Source organism: Pseudopipra pipra, chromosome 9 (assembly GCF_036250125.1).
Source record: "Pseudopipra pipra isolate bDixPip1 chromosome 9, bDixPip1.hap1, whole genome shotgun sequence".
Taxonomy (NCBI): domain Eukaryota; kingdom Metazoa; phylum Chordata; class Aves; order Passeriformes; family Pipridae; genus Pseudopipra; species Pseudopipra pipra.
Genome location: NC_087557.1, coordinates 27,132,177 through 27,157,784, shown reverse-complemented (window position 1 = coordinate 27,157,784; position 25,608 = coordinate 27,132,177). Strand labels below are relative to the sequence as shown.

Here is a 25,608-nt window from a genome sequence, read left to right as displayed (position 1 = left end):
AGCAACTCAGCATTTGCAGCCAAGCTAGGAAAGGGAGCAGTGGAGGGAGGACTGCCCACCGCTGCCATCCTGACTTGGCTTTCAACAGGACTAGTGAAGGGAATGGGAGAAGTTGCTCATTTCCCACTGAAATGGCTCCCATCCAAAACGCGCACTCCGGAATACCTCCTCCTCCATTGCTTCGAGCCAGTCAGATGAAAGCTTTCCCCTGCAAACTTTTAGGTTCCCACCATCTATCACTTCTCCTGAGCATGAGAGCAGCTGTGAGTGCACTACACCTTTCAGCATTACCCTCATGCAGGAGGATATTCCCCAAAAGAGAGGGGATTTAAGCTGTCGGTGTGGAGTCCAGGCTGGAGAACACTGCATGTGTGTTCAGAGACTACTTGACGATAGTCTTTCAACTCCCAGAGAAAGAATAGCATTGTAACCAAGAAACTGCTGATGACATTAACATCAAAGATAAGGGGGGTTCCTGCCAAACCATTTGTTGGGAGGGACAGGCCAGGGAACCAAGATGAACTTGCCTGTGCCAGGTGTTCGCAAATCAACCCTACCCCAGTGCCAGGGTAAAACAAAACCCAAGAGCTCCACCACCCCAGGAGTTTCTTAAAACTTATAAACCCAACCAACTGCAGAAGTTTTAAAACCATACTCAATGCTCAGATTACCCCAATCACACAAACCAGCAGCAAATCCGGCTTTTATTGCTCAAGTGGAACAAAACTTCAAGAGATAAAAACACAATTTGTGGGTGTTCCCTTCACCCGCTGACAGATGTAACACAGCCATTTTGAAACCACTTGTAAATGCCTCTTTTTTTAAAAAAAAAAAAGTTATAAAGTCTGCCAAGAGAAGTATTTTGTGTATTTATTTAATTTTTACTATTTTTTCAAGTTGAAGACTAAGGAATAAACTTTTATTCTCTCACAGGGTAAATATCACATCTCAGGGCACTCTGCTGTGTAGTCTCCTTGGCTAAACTGCCACCACGGTTCCTGCCTTGCTTAACAATTAGGTGCTATTAGCCCTCAAAGGTGCTCTGACAGCGTCCAGCTTCCTCAGCTCTGGTGTGTGTGCGCATACGCGCACATTGATGTACTGCTTTATAATGCAAACCATATTTATTTTTTCCCCTGAAAATGTAGTATATTTTTAAACTTTTCAGCACGGTGAAAACGGATATCTTCTGACCTTAAAATCCAAAGAGCATGTTCAAACCCACAAGAGGAACTAATTTGGGGCATTTGATTTATGGCTGAAATTTCAATTTGAATTTGTTTTAAGTGTAATCACAAACTGAAAGTCTGGCAGCTGGGTGTTTTTCAGAAAATAAATAAAAATATTCAGTGTGCGTCTGCATTCTAGAGAGAGCATTTTACAAGCCCAGTCCTGTAGTGGGAACAGATGTAGCTCAAGCATTAATTTGTTATACAGGTACAACGTGCAAATGGGAGCATGTGAGAGAGAGTGTGCGGGTACGTCTGTGTCTGTGTGTACGCTGAGCGCCTGTATCTGTGAGACAGAGAGGCTGACTTTGGGGTGGGTTTTTTTTGAAAGTGAGAGAACAAGAGCAAAAGGAGTAGTGGCCAAGGAGGCATGGGGGGATTACAAGGATTTAGGTCTTTAAACTGCAGACCACCTAACAAGATCACTCTGAAATGCCACTAATTTCAGTTAAGGCCACAGACCTCCCTTCCTCTGCCCTCCCTCTCTCCCCCATTGTAAACAAGTAATCCCAGCAGAAAACAACAGAGAGCAAAATGTACACACATTCTGCAACATTCCAGGTCCTTCTTTATCTTTTATTTATTTTTCTAAAAGGTCAGCGTATGTATGGAGGGAGGGGGGAGGGGAAGAAAGCCAAAAAAACCTCAAGTCCATCTCTTGTGTGGGCTTGAAGGAAGCTGGGAGAAAGCAAAGTCCAAGAGCACACAATATGGAGCTTTTATAGCACAGCAATTCCTCGACTCGGCTTACTTTCCCCTCCCTCTATTTGTGGCAAAGTCACATAGCTTTAAACCAAAGGACAGGGTGGTCGATTACATCTGAAAGAAATGTAAAGAATTGAGAAAGAATTCCATCTCCTGTCGAAATTATAAATAAGGAAGTATTAGTCCCAGAGACAGGCTGATTTATGCAGCCCTGGAACTGCTGACTTTCAGCCCGAGTATCGGTCTGTAAATCAAACTCTTAAATCAAGTGTGTCAATCGCTGCAGCGCTGCGATACTTGGGAAAAGAAAGGCACCTACCACTGAAAGCAGGAAGATTGCCAGGGGACTGAGGTGCCGTACCCTTCTTCATTTTCTAAAGTGTAAATCTGAGATCAAACATCCTTTGGGGGAACGGGAAATCAAAATTCGCAGTGCTCAGCACACCGGGAGCAGGCAGCAGGAGTCCAAGACACAACCCCCTAATTACAGGCTACCCACTGATTATTTAGGACTCTGTGATTAAAGTGATGAACGCTCCTGGGAGAAAGGGGCTTAAGTAACTGAGGTCAAGACCCCAACTGCAGCTCTCGCCCTGGTTGTGCAAGCTTAGGAAGGTATGAATGTCACAGGTTTGCCTTACAGCAAATCTCCTGAAATGCCAATGGAACTTATCCAGGTCTGGTACTTTAATCCAATTGTGCCAAAACCCCGACATAATCTCTGTTGGGCAGCAAAGCAAATGAGGTGTCTAAAATGCAATGCTTAAAACTATAGACTCACGAGAAAGAAAGAGCCTGGAGCACAAAGCTGAGGACAGCCTGTTGGTACTGCTCTGCCATGCCAAGAAGTCGGGTGTCTTGCTCCTTCAGATGAGCTATGAAAAGGAGAGACTGACGCAGGAGTTAAAAGCAATGGGTGACATGCCTCGGCAGCTACTTTGCTGACTGAGGGGTAACAGATGTGGATTCCCCTGGGAGCAACATCCCATTCTGCCCTCACCAAGAAGATAACAGCCACAACAGGCATCTTATTAACCCTGAGAGGTGGCAAGGAGACAGGTAGAGCTCTAAAACCTACCAGCAACCCCTCGAGGAATCCTCTGTTAGCTAGTGAGTCGGTAGCTGGGACTCATGATCACAGGGGTGAGGCACAAAGACCACAGGAAAACAGGGAAAAAGCAAAAACACTACGAGGGAACTTGGGAACCCCAAATGTTCCTGTCACCATCATACTTTACACACCAATACATTTTTGCAGCAACATGCTTTTACACACAAATGAGAACTCAGGGAACTGTGAATCCCATGTTAAACACTCAAGTAAATACCAAAGACTACAATAGATGCCAGCAGTACGTGCTATAATTTATAGATACATTTCAAAGCAAGCATTCTTAAGTGAATTTGGGCTTTGATCTCCTGTTTTTCCCCTTGGGGGTAACAAAATCATTCTACCAACCCCCCTGAATTCTTCACCCGTCTCTGAGGGTGTTTTCACTAAGGAACTTGTTTCGTGTCTCTTTTCTAGCCAAGCTCATCACTGTGGTATGGCTCCTTTACACTTCTTCCCCACACCCTAAACATTTTGCATTACAGATTGTATATACTTGCCAGCACTCGTATTTTCCAACGAAAGTTCAACTGACCTTAAAGGATTGCCTCAAACCTACCTTAATGTGTTTTATTAAGTGAAACTAAGGCTGCCGGGGGAGGTCGCCTGGAAGGTTGTGCCTCACCTCTGAAACTTCAGTTAAATCCAGCTGATCTTGGAACAAACCAATTGGTGGCCTTTTATGTAGCTGCAAGCTCGGGACTGCACACTTCAGCAAAAGTACGCTGCGAGGAGTTTACACCAGGAAACCCCACACGCAGGAAAACTGATCTCCCTCTGGGTTCTCCTTTGCAAAGTAGAAGGGCCATGTCCTGCACGATTTTACAGACACTCTGCTGATGGCTAGGAAAAGCTACTGATGTCTATGTGAAGGAAAGAAAGCAGAAAAACATATTCACTCTCATCTCTGGGTTTGCCTTACTTTCTCACTATCTGGCACAGTCAGATCGAGCGAGGTAACAGGCACAGTAAAAAGACACTTTCTCTTGAGTTTTTCAAGTGCAATTCTGGGTTGAGAGCTGTGCCCTTTATAAGGCATTATTGGTTAAATCAGTTTCCATATCATATGGGCTAGGTTGACACTGAAAAGGCTTTTTTAAATGTCACCCTTACAAACTGAAGCTGGCCTCTTAGATCCAAGCTGAACTCGTTCAACTCCATCGTCCCCTTAGGAATTTAAGAGACACAATTCTGGCACAACATGATAATTTCTTCCTTTTCCATTACCCAAGTGGGGGAAGATTTTAAAGAGAATCAGAGACACACCCAGATTCCCACCAAAACCCAACAGCAATCAGCAGCTTGTGAAAAATCTCCACACTCTTCGATTAGACCCATGTGGCTAGCAGGAGGCACGAGCTTATTTATAGCTCTGAAGTCAGACATAACCCTGGCCACCTGAAGAAGCAGAATGAGAGGAGATATTTTAAAATGCCACTTTTCAGAGCTCATCTGTGCTTTAAGTTCAACATTTGATGTACAAGATGTTTGGAAAATTGGGAAGAGCTCCCTGCGCTATCAGGGAGACATCTGCATCTGAGATTAAAGAACAGGTGATTTATTTAAGACAGATTGATGTACCAGGAAGCTAGCCAGAAGAAAAAAATGTTTTGAGGGGCTGCTAGTAATAATGTTTCAGACATTCACAAGATAACAGGTATTATATGAGAAATTTCCTAAATACATTAGGTACAGCAGAATATTACTTTAGTTGAAAGTAACTGAAAACCAGTCCTGCAAGTAGCTCCACCACTTCCTGCTCACTAGTTTCCTACTTTGCTCTCTCTTCCTCAATTTATCTTCCTGCAAACTCTGCTGGCCAGAAGTTCTCTATTCACTATCTTCTATAGCATGTGCAGTGAATTAAACAGAAGAATGAAAATTATGGTTCCTGACCAAAAATGTTTAGTTTAAAGCCAAAAAGTGTGACAGAAAGGACAGAATTGATACATAATCAAGAGAAATAAGAGCCCTTTTTACAGGCAAGAACTATACATAGCTTTCTTCATGTATTCCTTGTTTATACATATCCATGATATACTTTATCCATATATTTAAGTTGAGCATGTGCTTTTTCTGAATTAGGTTCTCACTTTTCTTGTGCTTTCTGTGATATCTATTCTAAACTCATTCTTCTTTCCAGGGCTAGCATATGGCAGGGGGGCAATTGATGGCATGAGACAAAGTGTCCAGAAGACAAAAACCATCTTAAAAAATGATTCATGATACAAAATGTTTGGGAATTCCAGCATAAGCAAATCTTTATCTCCAGCTTCGCAAGCTGTGGTGCTGGAAACAACCTCATCTCCTCATTCCCTTTCACGAGGTTACATACTGTAAAATATGTTGCCTTGGCAATAGGATCATTCCTTTGTACTGCCATTGTCCAAGGGGAAAAAGACTACTTAGGCACTGAACCCCTATAAAGGCTCAATTCCATCCTGGTTTTAATTAGAACTTTCTTCAAACTGCTGACTGTTTCTACATCAGGTGCTGATTTGGCACTATTGAGGAAACAACCAATAAACTTCACAATCAATCTGCAGTTAGTAGTCAATCTAGCTCGCCTTGCTTGTTGTTTTCTTCCTTTGTACATTTTCTCATAGAAAGTAGAAATAAATTGAAGACATGTGGTAAACTAGAGTAGCCTTTAACCAGTCACACGTGGTCTCTCTCCAGTCCCCTCACTGAGTAACATTACGGCATTTGTGCCATCTACTTTCACACAGGTAGCCCAAACACCTTAAACAAAATCCAGTGCATAACTTACTCTCTTCACATGACTCAAGAAAGAAGATGCTAGTTTTGGCTGACGTAACATTTTCGGTGCCAGTTCTTCCTCAACAAATCTGGGTACTTTGGTCCTTCATACAAATTTTTAATCCAGCCTAATCTTTCTGCCCAGGGAGTCAGAACTCCCCAAGGTTCACCACATCTCCCTGCGGGACTCAGCTTTCCCTCTGTCCTCAACATTCACATCACCTCCCTGCAGTTTGTAACCTGAAGCTTTGGTGTCACCTCACTTGCATTCCAAGTTCCCTGATGCTGCAACACTGCAGTTTGCTGCCATCATGTGCAGCCTGACCCAAATCGTATCTGCCTGTCTTTTTAACCCCTTCCCTTTCCAAAAGGTGACCTTAGTAGTGTGTCACATGGGGAATTTCAGCAGTTCTTTCTGGGTAATGTGTTTTTATGTGGTTCCAACGACATGCTGTAAGCTTTACAAACAAAGAGTCAGGCTATTGTTCAGTGATTCCTGCCCCTCCACACAATAATCTCAGTCACATCTGCAGTCCCAATCCCTCAATTGATAGCCCACTGCATCAGGCTATCCAGCAACTGTCTGCTGCAAACTCCTTTCTGGAAGGAATTGTCTCCTTCTTCCACTGCTACTTCCAGTTTGGGATGCAGCTTGAGGAGTTTAGTGGTGAAGAATCTTTTGAGACATCACATCAAAATATATCCACAGGATGGACACCAGGACAAAGACACCACTGTATAATTAAAGGGGCAACCTTGCAGAACTCCAGACAGAGAACTGTTAAGTATCAAAAACATAAATACCAGAGGAAGGAATATCTGCCCGTCAGAGCCTGCGATTCTACATCCCACAAATTATACCTGTGCTAGCAAGCCCCTGTGCCACACACAGCATCTTTGACCACAGACCACTGTAAACCACTCAGGAACAGAGATGTGTCTCTATACATTACAAGTGCAAATAAGGAGACTAAAAGGAACATTGGAACAGCTTCCTGAGTTGGTCAATAGACCTCAAATTGTTCCTGATTTTCAAATGAAGACCACCATCTTCTAAGTCAACAGCTGCCGAGTTGAACAGGAGGTACTGCCTAAAATTCTCTGGCCTGTGCCAGGCATCTGACTAGACATTTCATTTATCTTTTCCATCATCCAAACCAAATCATTCCCCATGAGCATTTTTCTGACAAAATTATAGGTGAGACAGGTTTAACTTTTTTGGTTACTCTGGGAGGATCTGGTACTTTCTAGCTGTGGAGGTGAAATCTTGATGCAAATCTTGTGCCATTTGTCCCCTCTGATAATCAGACCAGCCTATTTATGATTTCCATAAAAAAATAATTTGAAGCAGAATGCTCTCTTGTACTTCCTTGAGAAAAGAAAAACAGCAAAATACTTCATTTCAGACACTAAATCTAGCACAGAGTCCCTGGGGTACTGACTACCAGCATGTCAACAAGACCATTTCAAAGCATGCCTTACTATGGACTTGATATTTATCTGAGCTTTCCAGGCTTGCTTCTTCAACTAACCTCTAAGTAGTTCCACAGATTGTGGGTTTTTCCCTACTATAGTCCCATCTCCTGAATTTTTCTGTTCATTTTCCATGACCAAGGAAGAAGGACATACTGTGCACATAACAAAATGGCCAAGCTCTTTCCAGTAAGTGTATACACTGGGATAGTTTTACTAACAAACAAGAGATTTCGAAATATTTATATGCAGAGATGGAATAAAGGATTCAACATGTTTTTCCTGTTAATATTATTTGTAATGCTCGGAGCACTTCGGCACAAGGTCCTGTATGACCAGAGCAATTAGATGTTCTTCCTGCCAGAAGCAAGCAAACCAAGTAAAACAACAAAACTGGTAAAAATAAAGCCAATGTTTGATAAACCCCCCAACAAACCAACCACTAACTGCCAAAACAAAAGTCAGAACAGGAACCTGAAACTAAATTAATCCATTCATATCTCGGTTTCATTTCAAAATAGCCAAGTGTGCCCAAGTATACCAAATGAAACACAGTTATAGAGTCACAGAGTCATTTGGGTTGCAAGGGACCTTTAAAGCCTGTGTAGTCCTCACCCCCTTAAATAAGCAGGGACCTCTTCAACTAGACCAGGTTGATCAGGGTCCCATCCAGCCTGGCCTTGAGCACTTCCAGGGGCAGCCACAACTTCTCTGGGCAACCTGCGCCAGTGCCTCACAATCCTCACAGCAAAGAATTTCTTCCTTATATCTAGTCTAAATCTACATTCTTTTACTTAAAAACCATCAGGCCTTGTCCTATTGCAACAGGGCTGAAAAGTTTGTACCCATCACTTTTATAAGCCCCCTTTAAGTACTGAGAGGCCACAATGAAGTCTCGCCAGAGCCTTCTCTTCTCCAGGCTGACCAACCCCAGCTCTCTCAGTCTGTCTTCACAGGACAGATGCTCCAGCCCTCTGATCAGTCCCTGTCTTGTGGTCCATTCAACTTGAGAAGTGTGGGAAGAGAGACTGCTAGTGAAGAATAAGGCAAAAAAGGGGCTGAGTACCTCAGCCTTTCCCTTGTCTCTTGTGACCAGTTTCCCAGCCTTGCTTATTAGAGGGGCATATCTACATCACTTTTCATTTGCAAATGGTAACCAGCTTCAGTCAGTCTGTGGGTGTTACACATTGCCCCTTTGCAATTGAGATGTAATGAAGGGACTCCTGCACAAAAGATGCATCAATCCAGGGATCCTGTTGTGCTGCTCCATCTCTGATGCAAACAGAACAAACAGAAGGGCAGTCCCAAGCCACTGCAGAGACTAAGGACACACACAGCTACTGCAGGAGCATTCAGATAGACAAAGTTTTTTCAAGTGACCTATAATTTCAGCTCGATTAGTAGATTTTCTCCAACTATGTAACTCAGTGCAGTCATTTGTCACTGAGCTCTGGGGAGCCATCCAGAGGGAAACAAGAACCGTTTCCCCGCTGCAGCCTGTCACCTGGGCAGTCAGCATCTCTCAGCACTTGTGCTGCTGTATAAATTACATCCCTCCCAGCTTGGTCAAGGATGTCCATCATTCAGCACATATGTAATCTTCACTATTTTATTGTCTCATTGATGGAAGAATTAGCTGCACAGTGGGAAACACATTAAGAAAGGACTACCAATTATTTTGCCCTGTTACTAACTTCTTTAATCCCCTGTAATCTCTTCTAAGGGGGGATTCATATCTACTCAAATCACTTCACAGGAGACATATATAATGTAACAGAAGCCCTACACACCAGGGAAAACAAAAAACCCTGCTACTGATCCTCCAGAGTACCAAATGCACCAGCCATTGCTGGTGAACAGATCATAATTTGCAAACACTGTGCAATGGCACTGTCCAAGCTAACCCCAGTTCCTTGATCCATTCAGTTGGGAAGGTCATCACCACCTAGTCCATAACCTAGTCCAATAATGAACCAACCACAGCCTAAAAATAGGAATCTGGTTTTGTTCTAAGCACCTTGTGGTGTTTCCCACCTGCATAGCAAGATTCTATTTATCCATTTCAGAAGCTGGTATAAAATATGGTGAGGCTATTCAAAACCTTTTTCTGGTTTGGAGGTATCCTGCATCTTGAAGCTGCAGGAACTATGGCACAGGATCCCCAAATAACATAACAGGAAAACTATCAAGAGATAAACATTTTACATTGGGGTTTTTTTTTGGGGGGGAGGGGGTTGGGAGGTGGTTGTTGGTTTGGTTTTTTTGGGTTTTTTTTGGTTTTTCTATATTGACATAGTGAATTGAAGCTGCTGATCACTTTTTCAGCTGAGATGGGAAAAAAAAAAGAACGTAAGATTCAACCTAGAGAAGCTGGAGACGATGTAAGTGGCAAGGGTAATACCAAGGCAGTGCCACGTCTCTCTTGATAACTGAACTTAGAATGCAGAGTAATTTTTGCATTTAGTTGTTCCCAGTATCCCAACTTTCAGAAAAGATTTACCAGATCTTTCTTCTCTGAGTTATCTAAGCATCTTTGTCTTTTCCATAATATGTGCAATGAACACTGCTGGGAATGACCTTCAGTTACCACTCACATTTGACTCAGGCACTAATATAGTAGTCCATTAGTGTGGTTGAGCTATTCAAGTCAGCATTAAAATGTATATTCTTTAAATGACACACTTTTTGTCACTTCTCAGTGCAATTCCAGAAGTTTCTAATATACAGTACCTTAGATGGTAAAACTGGCTTACTTGTAGGACATCTGCTGTGTAACAAAAAAAATTAATTAGATCTGTCACTTTATTATGCTCATTTTGATGCATATCAGTCAACACATAATGACTTTCCAATTAAAGACGAAGATGTTTTCTGAAGTTGGTGATTAGATAAAGCCTGAGCTATTTTAGGGACACCTGGGAGGAGAGGTGTTCATAAGGAGTTGTCCACTGTGGGCAGTTTAAAGCCAAACCACATACAATTTATACACCTGTTGCAAATGGATCCATCAACACGTGTAACAATCGTTAACATTTTACCAAAAATATATCAGATTTAACCAAAGTAATGAAAGAGTCAAAATACATAGGAAAAAAATACATACAAATCCTTCACTACATGCAAGGCTTCTTTCAACAAAACTCAGCAGCTAGAATATTTCTGTTTCTCACTACCTGTGTATGCATAATTTCATGCTCCTCTAATCTTAAGACTTACCATGATACCATAAGAAATACTTTATCAGCTCAGTATCTGTGCAGTTCTACACAATATTGATTACAGTATGCTTTGAAATAAAGATCCAGGGTCTGTAGTCTTAATTCTGGCTGTAGAGGAATAATTACAAATTAGACTCCAGTGCATCAGTGTGCAGTAACCATAGGGCAGCTAAAGGGGGTAAATCCCTGGGACTAGGAGGTTTTTCACTCTTTGGTGGCTACACTGTTTTCAGTGAGAGTGACTGGGGATGACATTGTTTTCTAGAAATTCAAAAAAATGCTACCCCAAAAGTCAGTTTATCCCTCTTAAAAAAATAATATATCACCAACTTTACGATGCTTGTGGAACTTTGTGAAATGCTTAACATAATGACTCTGGGCTCGATTTAAGATTTAGAATACTGCTATATACCAATGCAGACAAACACAAGGTGATTTGGGACTCTTCATAAAAATAGCAGTATTTATACACCCAGCTGCCTCTGTGATTTAATGGTAAAGCTGCTGACCTCATATGCAAAACCATATCATTATGACTGTGGCATCAATTCATTAATCAAAGTGACAGAGCATCTTATGATCAAATGAGAGAGGTTCTTCCACTTTTTATGACAGCAGTGCTTGTGATACAGCTATACTGGATCCATCTGTGATTGAACTGGAAACCAGCTATTTTCTATACTCAATGGAATTCTGATTTATGATGTGCTTGAAATTACTGTGGATTTCTATTAAAGACAAACACTTTGTGGTAAGGTACCATACTTACCTGTAATTTAGTTATGTAACAGTAGTATCCTCCATAGACCCCACATCCTTTGGGGTTTTATGTTTTTCAGATATGCAACTTTCAGAGCCAACTTGGCATTTTTTAAGAGCTTGGCCTTTTTCCTGAGGCCCTAAGAAAACCTCAAGCCATGAAGGAGCAGGGAATTTATACAGGTCTGCACAGACTCAATCAGCAGTTTCCTTTCCACTGACATCCACAGGAAGCCAGCACGTATGGAAAGATGGGGGCATGCAGACATCAACAATTACAGATAGGCCACTTTTCCCACATTTGGAAATGTACAGCTCAAGGCTAACTATTTAGTCAGTGTCTTTAGTGCACAAGAAACCTCTGCTAGCTGGCAGATTTTCTCTTTGAAAAGTTTATTCATTCATTCTATTACTCAGCATAGGCAATGGTAAAGTAAAGCTGCAGGACAACAGAAAAGGGCCAAAGAAAATGACATTTTTAGGTGAAGCTGTAATGTTCAGACACAAGAAGAACATTTGTAGTTGGTAAGTGTACCACTTCAAAATATGTTTTGTGCCTCTATTTTAGGTCTACTCACAGACCCAGCCACTGAAATAAAGCTTGGAAGAACAGCACACAAGCTCATACAGACTCATACATCCACTTGACTTACCTACACATTCTGAAGATGACAGGACCTACTGTAAAAAGAAGAAATTTATGTTCCAAGACTGCAGTCCTCTCATTTATTCATTTCACTTGTGCACTACTAGACTGGTTATAGAGACTTATTTCTGACTCAGTCTTTAGAAACACACCGTCTGGTATCATCTCTTCCAGCTGAGAATTCTTTACAGGACAAAAATGACTGACTCAGGACCTATCTAGAAAAAGAAACTGCAAATTTAGGGAACCAAGGTACAAAAAGGTAACGTACCCTTCCTCAATTGTAACAGAATTCATGATGATGCAGTTTGTTATCTTAACTTTGTCCTTTATGGTACACATGCTGCCGATGATGGAGTGTTTAATGGATGTCTTCTCCCCGATTTGTGTGGATGACCCAATGATACTGTCTGATCCCACCTGGGGAAGAAAACAACAGAAACTAGCAAAAGCACAAGGATTTCTCCAATATGTGTTCTCCATACACCTCGCCTAAACAGTGTGTCTCAAGCACTCATCAACGAAGTTTACCATGCTCTACCCTGAGGGATCCTTGGCAGAGGAAAGACCCAGAAATTTGGGCAGTTGGACAGTCTTCTCAAGGTCCATTAGCTTGGTCAAACTCCATTAGCAGGTCTGGCTCTGTAGGTCTCATGCAGTAAGGTAAGAACAGTCCTGCTGGTACTCACTGGTTTCACTCCGATTTGCCCAGTGAGACCTGTCAAAGGGAAGCTTGAAGCTGGTCTTCAACCAAAATGCTTTAGGGAGAAGCAAATCTAAAATACTGACCCCTTCTGGGTTTGGTGTCCTTTGGGAGGCAAACTGGTCAACTACTAGGAACTGCCATCAGGGAACAAGAGACTGCAGTGGGGTCTTGGGTGTAAGAAAGAATTTTTACCAAACATTTTAAAAGACAGAGATTAAAAGGCAGGAACCCATGAGTGAGTCTACAGGAGATTCTGGGTTGGATCACCTGTACTGCCATTCCACACTTCAGAACTCAGCTTCACTTCCAACGATGGAACTGAATTTTAGCAAGCAATTTTTGAAGCAAAGTGTGTGCAAATTGTATTGAAAGAGCAGAGATGGAAAAAGGGAACACTTACCATGCCTCTGTCAGTGATCTGTGCAGACCCATGAACCAGTGGCTCTTCCAGACCCAGATTAAGCAATAGCTTGGGAACCTGGATGGAAAAACCCACATCACAAGTTAACATGACAGTGCTGTACCCACACATTACATAAACAGCTCAAAGATGGTTTTGGTTTCTATTGCACTACTGCATCTGTCATAAACATTTTAATTTACAGGAAAAGGTAGGTTACTGCATTTTAAATGTCCACCAAGTGTGATTTATTATCTTCCACTTTTGTAAAGGAGACAGGTACACACCGCCACTGCAGTGCACTGCGTGTCTCCTCTCAATTTGGCTTCCCACCTGTGGAGAAGCAGTGGATCAGCAGCAGCAGGTTGGCTCCAGCTGAACACAGTGACATCCTGCACGTTACTACAATACCTGGCATCTGCCACTGCAATTGCTGCTCAGTGTGTTTTACGCTGTCCAGTAAAGCAAGGGAGGGAAGCAAGTAATACCAAATATAAATCTGTAAACTGGCTTAAAAAGATGACTATGTTAAACCCACTCCACAAGGTAGCACACTGAGGTAGAGGCAACAAAATTGTATTTCAGGTGTTTAAGCAGAAAGAAACTAAAGTTGATCAAGTGGCTATTCCAGATGGTAGAAAGCTGCACAAGAAAAGGCTCTTGACAGGGAGAAGGCAGGTGTTAGATAAGCAGGCAAAGCAGAGATGGTAATAGAGAGAGACACAGCCCGCGAGGTAGCCAAGAACAAATCCATGGAGAGCAATTCTGAACTGGCTCCTGAAAAGAAAGAGGAGCCTGCGTTGCAGGAGGATGGGATATCACTCCATCATTCCTCCTTTTGTGGGTGAAAGAGCAGCCTGAGGCATTCTGCATCTCCTGGCGTCAGGCTGGGGCCAAGGTCACACACCACAGAGGAGGTGATGACAGCCCAGATGGGGAGTTCAGGGGAGGTGGGAGCCTTGCAGCAGTGCACAGACACGGTGCTGCAGTTACTGGCAGGAGTGATGCAATGTATGATGTGTCTCGGTAGGACAGAGATGGCAGTCAAAGAAACACAGGGGACTCAGAAGGTGGCAAAGTGATGCATGAGGGCTAAGAGGTCCGTGTGCCACAGCAAACTGAACTCCTGAGAGAGAGGCAGTGTGTGTTGGGCTGCTGAGGAGCTCCCCACATGCTGTTTGGCCAGCCAGGATGTGTGCACGGACTGTCCATCTGGGAGGTCAGCTGGAGTCTCAGCACAGTGATGGTGCAACTGGCTTTGCCTAAAGGGAGGGAGTAGCACTCATTAAGTCTCTCTTTTCTTTACACAGGCACCTACTTTTACAAAACTCTTAGAAAAGTTTATCTTTGAGATCTTTATTGCTCTGTTGAATTTGGCTGAATGTTGCCAGCAATTTCCAAAGTTGCTATGAAGGAACTGCCATACAGTACAACTGTGTAAAACGACCTCCTTAGAAAGCTGGGATAACAAGGGCTGATGGTTAGGGAGTGAACCTCAAGAAGCAAATCCCACAGATCTGAAGAAGATGGGATCAGATCAGAAAATACATCTCAAGATCTCAAATGAGATGATAGTTGCAGGAAATTATTTGGATATTTATAATATGACCAGCCTCTTTCCCTTCCAGTATGCAAGGATGGATAAATAGTGCTGGTTTTCACACAGTAAGAATTTTCACAATTAATGCTTCATCCAGATGAGTGAGGTGAGCTCAGATGAACTCACACATCTGAGGTATCATTTCTATTTGGCTGTTGTCCCCAGTAGACATTTTCACATCTGTAGCTCTTTACATCTTGTAGTTGGTCCTTCCCACTGGATTTGTGTTTTGTTTATTTTTTAAAAAATAAGAGTAGATTGGATCCTTCAGTCCAAGGTGCAGGCACTAGAGAAAACCATCAGCTTACCAGAACACACAAACTTGGCCAATCCACCCAGATGATGCTGGCTGGGTGAAGGGACGTTGTCCTCACCTGACACACAGATCCAAGCAAGGAACACACACCAAAGAATACCTACAGCACAGGCTGGAAAGATTCCTGCTATCCACTGTTGATCTATGGGAAGGGAAAGACATGAAGAAAGGCTCTTGCCCTCCTCAGTGGAAAGGTGTGTGGTGAAATAAATAAAGGATTTTACTGGTCAGAGCAAAGACCTTATTAGAATCAGTCAATGGTAGTGCAGCCTGAGGGGTAACCCAAGAAAGCTACCAGCTCAAGCATTTTACTCTGAAAAGGAAGGTTAGACTGGGGGCAGGAGTCAGAGGGAGTGCCTGGGTCAAAGCAAGGTTTAAGATGTGTTTGGATTTAATTCATCTTACAAAGAAACTATTTCCTGCTATTGAAGATAACTCCCTCCTGAACCCACCTGCCCACACACAGGCTGCAGGCATCCAGAAAACCAGCTGGAAGTGAAATGATGTGAGCAAACTGTTTCCTCACCAGAAGGGTGAGGGTTAGGATGCCATTCCTTCCTGCAGCTACTGGACTGGACTGCTACTGCTCCATAACCCTGTCTTTTTGGACCTCAGTGTTACAGGTCCTGGCTTTGCAGCAAGGGAATCAGAATCTGGTCCGTGAAGACCAAGACAAGGGCAAACAAGATACCAAAAGTCTTCCTTAATGACCAACAAAACAGGTAAAAAAAGCAGATCAAATTAATTGTGTATCTTTTATGAGGATTAGCAAACAAAATGTGGTGGCACTGAAAAAAGGAACTCCTTTCTCACAACTCCTCATTAAGGTCCATTTTACATTTTATCTCAACATAGTTTCCTTCAAAATTTTACCATCCTGAAAAAGGTAAAAATTCAAAGAAAATCCTTTACAAAGTTGAAGGCCCCAATGTGATTTCAAAACACTAATTCTTTGTACCACCCAGGAGCAAACATATTTCCTGAACTGACCAAAATGTAGAATATTTAGGTTAAAAAAAAAACTAAAACCAACCAAAAAACAAAAAACCAACACAAAAAAGCCCACATGGAGTCTGACTGGCTTAAGTCAATAACTTTTTACTGAAGTGGCTGCTGCCAAATGTACACGCACACTTCCCCTAGCAAGCGGTGTTCACCTTTAACCCTTTGGGCACACTTGTTCCTGCTATTCTTGGGGAAAGTTTTCTCCTTCTGACAGGCAGCAATGCTGCCTCTCTTCCTCATGTCTCCAGCCACAAAGCAAATAATTTTATTTCTGTGTTCCTCTACAGGCACCAAGGACAAAGAGCTCCAGTGTGTAAACTCACGCTGCCATGCTGCAATTCTGATTTGCATGAATTAATCCATTCATGTTATTTAAACAAAATCAGCTCAATCTGAGAGCAAATGCAAGGCAGTGACCACTTCCAGGATTCCCAATACAACATTATTGCTCTCCCAACCCCACTTCCAGAAATCCTGAGTCTTTCCTTATTGCACTCCTAAGTCTTTCAAAACTAGAGGAAGCTGTCCACTCCTGATAGCAATGAAGTTCATCACTAGCAGAGCAAAGTGAGAACTTGTACATTGCATCAGCCAGTGTAGTAAAACCCCCCCAAAAGACCTAAATCTCCACCCCACAAACATATTAAGAGCTTTTATTCAGCAGCTCATTAGGTAGTACAGGATTTCTCTAATCCTCCCCAGTGATTTTTTTATTTTATGAATTCTCAGTAGTGTGAAAGTGAAAGCTGCAACAGATGCTGCAACAGATCAACCTTTCACCTCTGTGTTTACCCAAAGTACCACTGTAGTGAAACCTTTTCATAAAATAATTCTTTCATTATGGAAATCATTAGGCAATTTAAATGTAAGGGTAGTTTAAGTCTTCCAGCAAATTGCTAATAACCTTTGTCATTATCACTGACAAACATCTACTAGGAAGAGTCCAGTCAGAACTGATCTTGCCTTTAGGACATGGAGGACATTGATTAGATAAGCTACCAAAGCTACTTCCATCCTTATTTTCCACACTTCTTGGCTCTTTGGCTGCACATCTTGCCCCAGCCCCTCAAACACACAGGAGTGTGTGGGGTGAAGGTTTTCTTAGCTAAATCAAAGCCATGGAGTAAATTAGTGACAGACCTGTTTCCTGGCCTCACATCCCTATCCAGCAAGCAGTAGGGCGATGTGCCTAGATAAGATGGCAGTGGTTCAATTCCCACATACTCCTCAGCTGTATCGCAGGGAGCCACTCCTGGAGGGTAAAATGTGCCATAAACTACTGCTGTATTCCCAGGAGGCAGCTCTGTATTTTCCTCACCTGTCTGTTTGCTTCAATATACAGCCCAAGAGTGTTCACTCGGTAGCACAGCCCCTCTTTCATTATATGGACGTAGCAGCGCACTTTTCCTTCGTGGAGAGTTTCAGTCATATCTCCTCTGTGATCATTCCAACACGAGTTATCTGGAGCAGGTTTCAGCAAGCTATTATCTTCCTTTATGAAACTATAAATGTCTGGAGAACACACACATGGCATGAAGTTAAGACAGGACTTAATGAAATACTTTCTGAAGAGGAATACCATTAAAATAGTGTTGGTGAAGGGAAATCTTTGCCTCACCTCATCTCAATGGCTGGATACTTAGCAATCATTAACAGATTTTATCACATGTAGTGAGTAAGTGCTTATTTTTATTCTGCAGGTGTGAATCAAGGAATCAGGGCAGATGCAATGTTTTGCCCAAGGTCACACAAGGAGACAGCGGAAATGTTAAAAATAGGTTCCAAGATCTGAGATCCTGTCCAGTTCCCAGTGCAGGGTGGTTAAGGCTTAGCCTGTTGTCCTATGCAATTTTAGGAACTCCCTCCTAAAATTACATTTTCAAAAATGCATTTATATATCCTGTACTCTGGAAGAAAAAATACAGAGCCCCTAGCTGACTTGTTTATGATTTACATCAAAATAAGGAATGACAAAATAATTTATATAATGCATAATACTGTTTGAAAAAGAAATCTGCTAGAATCTTTCTTATCATGAGAAAAAAACCCCAGATCTCCAAACTAGCGTTGCAGGCTAATTCTGTACTTTACTCAATAACTCAGCTGCAGCATATGGACTTTAAAACTTTCACATACCCAAATTTTTGATACTTGTACTGACCTAGGGATGCTTGTTCTCTTTTCTTTTGGTCCTCTTCTTTGTTATCTAGTCCTTGTTGCAATGATGTGGGAGAAGAGAACTGTTTCCTAACCAGATGTGGAATCAGTTCACTCCGGAGAGATGTGATTGTCCTGGGGAAGGAGATGCACACATGAAGTTCATGAATGCTAAAACTTCCATGTTTTTTTTTTCTTTGCATAACATTATCAGACATTTTGCACATTTTTCATGAGGATAAATCAAAATGCCAGGTATTGCAAGACACTAAGGCAATGTCCACTAGTTACATGCTTCCTTAATGCATTAAAATATAAAGAAAGATAGAAAATAAGGAAAAAACTTCATCTTTAGAACTAATTCCCCTATACTTTAACAGAGATACCTATAATTTATTATAGCATCACACTGCAATTCATACTTGCATGCAGATGGAATGCAGAAAGTACCAACATTATAATGACAACAACTGAAATTCTCCTTATGTGGCTTAAAAAACTACATCAATTGACATAAAAAGAGAGAATAAAGAGTGTATAGAGGAAAAACTAAAGCAGCTCCTTTTCTTTGTGATAAAAACATGGAAATGCTCAAGGATATATGAAATATCAGATCCTTAAATTTATGATGCATACATTAACGGTATTCTTGTTCACATGAAACTTTCAGAACATTTTAAAGACTCAGTCCTTTTACCATGAGAAATCAGCACGTTTTAACTAGTTTAGGTCCTAAGACTTTGATGCTCTTTAGGTGTTCTGATGCAAAACACATCAGTGAATAGAAAGCTTCCAAAGGCTTCAGCTGGCAATACAAATTTCAACTTTTATTATACCCATTCTGGCATTCCAATACGAGGAGGGAGAGAAAACACAAGGAGTTTTAACCCAAGTTACATATGCCTTAAACAAGGACCCCGATCTCTACATTATCTTTACTCTTGCATTGACTTATACATTGCAATGAATCAAGAAAAAACTCTCCTAAATGACAAATATCAGCGTAGACGGTCTATTGTACAATGGGATTATAACCCTGTTAATTCAATTTTGACTACGAGAAGATAATTTTATTTTTCAATAAAGTATTTGGGAAAAAAACCCAAATCAACAGCTTTTACAGTTGGAGTGCAGTCTTAAAAGAGCTTTATCGTTGTTGTTTCATTATTTTAACAATCTCCATTTAGTTACTGAATTGTGGATTATTTAAAGTAGTACTTGGGAAAATCATGCGGAAAATGAACTCAAACTTGGCATGTGTAAGAGGAAGTGCTAAACTTCAGAGGAAGGACTGGGAGAACTAACACACCGAGCTTGGCTAGAGGAACTCAACAAACAATAACCCACAAAGAAAGAGGAGTTATTTAGAATGGAAAACAGCAAAACTAGGAACTAACTAATAGGTTACATTACAAAAGGAAAGTACTAGAATGAGTATCATGAAAATTATTTTGGTTGGCAAAATCTCCAGCGAAGGGGGACCTTACACAGTTCAAACTTTAAGAAACATCCAGTTCAAAAACCACCCAGGCTCCTGTTCAGGTCAACAATAGTGAAGCAAACCCTAAGGACCAAAGCAGTCTTTCTCGCCTCTAACTTTGAAGGGAAGATTCAGATGTGATTGCCAGCTCAGCCCTGTGAACAAATACAGTGTGTTCCTTTTTCCTGACAAACTTTTCCTTCAGTCCTCAACGGCAGGTTGTGCCACATCCTCCGTCCTGCAGTGGGATGATCAAGCCCACCCCCGGCTCCGAAATTCTGCTTTTATTTTTTATTACAGGCAAGGAAAAAGCCCTACGTCTTCAGCCTCTCCTCCTTCTTGAAAACAAGATTATAATCACCTTCAGATAGCTGAATTTCAGGAACTAATGAAGCAAAACACTTCGTTCTTTAATCACCAAATTTCTCCCTGCTAACCACTTACAGGCGCGCTCTGCCCCGGCCGCCCCGGCCCCGCGCTCCCACACACGTGTGGCTGTGCAGATGGGCAGTTTACTAGCTCACAATGTTTGCCTGCAGCTGTGCCATTCAGCAATGATTTCCTGCTTGGGTTTTATACTTCATCCAAAACCGACAATCCTCTGTTTCCCTCAGAGGCTGGCTATGGCATTTATAAGATATATTACCTATAAAATACCCAAGTATTTGGCAGTCTTAAACAGTCTGATGCAGAGGACAACACAACACGGTAGGAAATGAAAGCAGTGGAAAGGGGGAAAGACAAAGTTTTGCCTGGTTTTTGATGGTCTAATCTTTCTTAGACAAACTCCTGAAGCTTTCCTGTAATTCTCTGAAGTGCTAGCCACATTCCTTTGCCAAAGGTGGAGCAAATCTCTGGGTCATCCATAAGATGTGGCTCAGAAACACACCCTTCTTACTGGAAAAGGAAAAACAGGAAGGTTCGCCTTTGCTTGCTGTTTAAGCAATTTATATGCAACATTAAAGGAATTTGCCTTTGGAAAATATTAAAAATACACAGTAAGGCCCTCTGTGAGAAAAATTTGGGAATTTTTCGTAACGGATCTTGCAAATGTAGATATATGAAGCGATAGAGTGAGACTATTATCTGACTGTCAACAGTGGGGGAAACCAAACATCTGGCTGGGACTAGGAAGGAAATTTAAATCAAAGGAGGCACAGGACTGAAGACCCTCCATCAAGAGAGAAAAAAATTAGCAGAGTTTGGAAGAACCAACTGGCCTGTAATCTAGATACAGGAGACAACAAATCAAAAAGGTTCTGGCCTAGTGTGCTAAAAATTCTTGCAATCAAATCCTGAACTTCACATACCTATATTAAAAAGAAATGAGCATAAGAGTGCATAGGGTGAAGAAAGCAACCTTTTTTATTCTCTTCAGGTTTTAAAACTTGGATCCCCCTTTTTCTAAAGCTTGTTGTTTTCTTTAGCACCAAGATTTGGAAATGAAATACCCGCTGAGATCAACATAAGGAGAAATCTTGTATAACCTGGAGAAAGAAAGTAGAGGGGTGGGTGGAAGGAGAGGAGGGCACACAAAATTTTGGCAGAAATCCAATTCTAAGCCAACTTGGAGTAAGCATGCTCTTGACACCTCACCACAAAATCCAGACGGTAGAGAGCATAAACATGAACCTGCTTTTGAGAAACACTTGCCAAAATAAATATGTTTTCATAAAATCTAGCCCAAGCAACAAGCCCTTTTCCATGATCTTTCATTCCCTAAACTCTGATTTTCGAAGTTCTGTTTTCACCTCAACAGAAAGTCGCGGGTTTTCAGTTAAACCACCAAAGATGGAGAGTGGCATTAAATGGCTGCTTGTAAACAAAGGGAGGGACATGCACTTTATGTGGCTTCTGCCCTCTGAGAACAAGAGGAGATGGCAGCAATTTTGAAAGGGGTTGATACTGATCACATTTTAAGCACGTAAAAAGAAGTATCTCTGGGGTGGAATCTGCCGTTCACCCAGCAGGTCACAGACAGGGGGTGTTGGCAAGAGACGGTGCATAAGTGGGGGAAATGAAGACAACTGGGCAGTTGAAATTCATGGTGCAAGCACAAGAAAAAGCTGGGAGTTCAAGAGAAGATTTTTTTAAAAGCAAAAGAACCTTCTGGAAAAGTCTATATTAAATGTACCTAAGAGCTCAGAGCACACATCAGTCACTTGGAGTCAGCTATGTAGATTATAGACTCAGACCCAGGCATTATAAACCTAGAATATTCAAGGTTGATTTTATTTAAAACCTAAAACATTAAGGTACAAAAATGGATATTTGGACAGACAACTATAATTTTACCAAGTACTGTTATTAATAGAGAGACATAACTAAACCTTTAGAATCCCTTTACCCCTGGTCTCTGTGCACTGCTATGTATTCTCAGTGTTTCTGGGATTTTTACATCTCAGAAAAGGCAGAGATAAGGCTCATGCTAAACTAAAAGTTTTACTTGTGAAGAACATTAGGTGAAAACACGCTAGATCTTTAAGTTTCATATTTAAACACAGCTATGCAGAGGCTTTCAGTGACTTTTAACCATAAATAAACTTACAATCGTCCATGATATGGCAGAATTAAGTTTGTATCTATGTATATTATATTATATTACATTACATTATGGCCCACAGAGGGCCAACTTTTACTTGTTGCTGAAATGCAACTGCCTCTGGGATGAAGGGAAGCTTATTGAAACTTCAGCAAGAAATGAAGAACAGTGTAGCCAACTGAAACACAAGAAGAGTTTTGGGGAAAAAACCTAATACTGACCACTTAAAAAAAGCAAAACGTATTCCCCAATTATGCTTCGATGGGCTGTGATTTCTGCTCTTAGACATATATATTACTGGAGACTGTCTGTCATATGACACAGAAAATAATGGTTCTGACCAAACCTGGTAAAGGGAAAAATTTCGTAAAATATTTTATAATAATAGAAGAGTCTATTTAAGTCTAAATTTAGGTGAGCTTGCACAGGTCTAGGTACCAGTAGGTGCTGTTTGGTTTGGCCCACAGCAGGAAAGGGAGCATCCACAGCTTTTACTTCCTGCAGCTAGTTCTCACCAGCTTTGGACACCCTGAACACAAGTGTCAGTTCCATTTACCGGCTGTCATTCATTTTCATTTTCCATGTTTAATGTTAAACACCATAAAATAGTATTAATGAGTATTAGCATTTTAATATCCTCCCTGTTTTATTAATCTGTGATGAAGCATGAAATCTACCACTGCTGCCAACACCCACCTGTGAAATCTGCTGTTACCCTCCACGGAGAGTTGCAGGGGGTCCCCTGCTACCATCCTTAGCACAATCATCTACACCTACAGGTGCAGAGTGTGTTTGTGATTCCCCACTACAAACAAGCAGATCATTAGCCCTTTTATACCTACTTTTGCCTTTTTTTTTTTATTTTTTAACAGGCAAATGTTAGCTCTTGTACAGCTATGCAAGCGTACACTGGGTTGGGTTCTGATTTTAGCTCCATGGCCTTCAACAGAGATTCTTCAGATCACATCAAAAGGAGAACATGAGGCTGTATTTCAGACTGGTGCTCATAATTAATGTTAGAAATGTATACATAAATACAACTAAACAAATCCTAAGGCAAATTACAGTTTTGGCCAGAAAGAAGTTGCATGTTTATGCAGAACAATAAAGATGTAAGAAAAAGGGAGGGAGGAAGGAAAAAAAAAAAAGAGGGTGTGTTGGAAGAAAGAGAAAAGTTAATTCTGAACCCTGTAGGTACATAGTTCATGGTTCTCATCGCTTAAAGGATAAAGCCAAATAACATTTAAAAATTCCATGTAAGCTGGGAGCTCTCTTGTTGAATCTCAACGTTATTTTCTCCTGATCCTTTGATGGAGATTAAAAATTTCCATGTGAATACAAAGAAAGAAACAACAGTTACTCTGAGATTTTTTCCCCCCGAGCATTTAATGCTCCAAACTAGAGCAGCTAGCCACCATTCCCATCTCCTCCCCCCTCCTTAAAGAAAAAAAAGTCAACTCACTTTGAAGAAAAGACAAAACAGGGTCAGGGCAAGGGGGATTAGGGAAATGATATTTATATCATGGACCAAATTAAAATGTCAATGCAAGAGGCAGGCAAACAGCCCTTGCCACACATATACACCAGGCATGTTTCCTCAAGGAAACAGGAAAGAGATTTGAAAAGAGTTAATGCAGTTCTGAGTTAATACCACCTGCCTCAGACTCAACACCACTTAAAAGACAGTGTTTGGGTCCATTTCCCACAACGTGGTTTTAACAAGCTCGATGGAAAAAGCAATTACAGGCCTTTTCCCCTTCTTCTCACTGATTCACTACTGAAAATGCTGGAATTTCTGAGACATGCTAAGAATGTGGAGAAAGCACGGAAGGGCTACATACAAAAGGAAAAAAATCAAATGATAAATTTATAGGGTGTGTGCCACATCCCTGCAGAAGGTTAATTCTGCTGTTATATCTTGCAATAATCCTTTTGCCTTTGTTTGGTGTACCCAAGACCAATTATAATACAGGAAAACTCCAAAGCAACCAGGAAAGCTAATAAACTACCAGGCAGTTACTTGTGCCTAATTCAATAACCTGCAACACCCATCATACCATCAGACATCTGTTATATCTTGCTATGTTTTATTCGTCCTGTTCTACTCTCAAAATTTCTATCACAAAAAGAGTAAATATATTTCTACCCGCCCCTCAATTTCACAGCAATTAATTATTTGTCAGTGTCGCTTTTTATTTTTGGAGCTAAAAGCCTATGGAGAAGACAAGGAAACTTTGAGAAATGTTCTGCTAAAAGGTAATTCCACATGACTGCAGTTGTGCTTCGTTTGTCTTTCCATGCTATTTTCTAACTACAGCGTTCAAGTCTGACAGCAACACAGTCCCAACGCTCATAAGAGCGTGTGTGACTCATTCAAAAGCCATTACACTGCAAGCCAGTAAAACTGCACAGCTTTGCTTTGCAGGCTCGAGTTTATGAATGACTTCCCAAAACTGCAGAATCACCACCAAAACCCCGCGTTCGGGATGACGGAGGAAAAGCAGAAGACACGAAAGTGGCAGTCGCAGACACGGCAACACGGAGAGGATCCAGATCAAAGTATGAAAGGGATGGTATGGATGCAAACCACATGAAAAGCTGTTCTCAAGTTCCACCAAGTCTGGATGCAGTTAAAGGAGCAGGGATCTAACTTCCACTTCTGCCAAAAAGCCCTTTGGGAAACAAGGCAGCTTTCTGAAAAATTGACCACAGAAATTAAAACTCCTCAATTACATACTCAAATCCTTTGAAAGCGTGCACACACTCAGCTCAGGTCATCTAAGTAACCTTAACTCTGCCCTCTTGCCAAACAGCCAGGAACACCCCACAGCTCCCAACTAATACAGCTTTTGCATGGGAATGCCAGCAAGTTTAGACATTTTTAGAACTTCTCTCTGACCAAAAAGTCTCTGAGGCCGTCGGAGGCCACCCAGGGTGTTTGGCAGGTTGTGCACGCTGCTGAGGAATGGATCTCATTCATTCCCAGACAGCATCCCATTCTTCTAAAACAAGCGCACCTGCAACAAACGTGATTCCTTGCCAGAACTCATCTTTCCCCATTCTCTCCCACCTCCGCCTTTGCAGCCATCTGTGTCTGAGTTACCAACTTTTTTCTCAGTGCCTTAGAAATCAGGCTCCTTTTCTGAAAGAGAAACAGAGGCATTCTGATAATATGCCTAAACAAACACGCTATACAATGCATTTGTTGACACATATCCATAAACCCATGAATTACGTAAACTTAAGGTGGGTAATTATATATTTAGATAAATTGACAAACACTTCAGACTTGTCTGTATAAGACATGTCAGAAAATACAGACATGGGTGTAGCTTCACATGGGCAACCTCTTTCACCCCACTCCACTGAGACTGCATTAAAGGCACTGTAGCTGTCCACATCACTTTGCTGTTTCTCCATGCAGGTACAGCGTTTGGGGGACTGCAATCAAATGGACCTATTCTTGGTTTGATTTAAAAACTTCTGGGAGATAAAGAGGAA

At 41.5% G+C, this 25,608-nt stretch overlaps 1 protein-coding gene across 2 annotated transcripts in view; it reads right to left on the bottom strand.

The window, feature by feature from the left end:
* Window positions 1-25,608, bottom strand: part of EIF2B3 (eukaryotic translation initiation factor 2B subunit gamma) — a 99,879-nt gene that overhangs the window by 13,737 nt on the left and 60,534 nt on the right. For both annotated transcript variants that reach the window (XM_064665391.1, XM_064665392.1), the window contains 4 exons: window positions 18,090-18,220; window positions 17,247-17,440; window positions 13,008-13,085; window positions 12,173-12,321 (listed from right to left, as the gene is read on the bottom strand). In XM_064665391.1, the coding sequence (XP_064521461.1) occupies window positions 12,173-12,321; window positions 13,008-13,085; window positions 17,247-17,440; window positions 18,090-18,220 (552 nt within the window). The remainder of the gene's footprint in view (window positions 1-12,172; window positions 12,322-13,007; window positions 13,086-17,246; window positions 17,441-18,089; window positions 18,221-25,608) is intronic.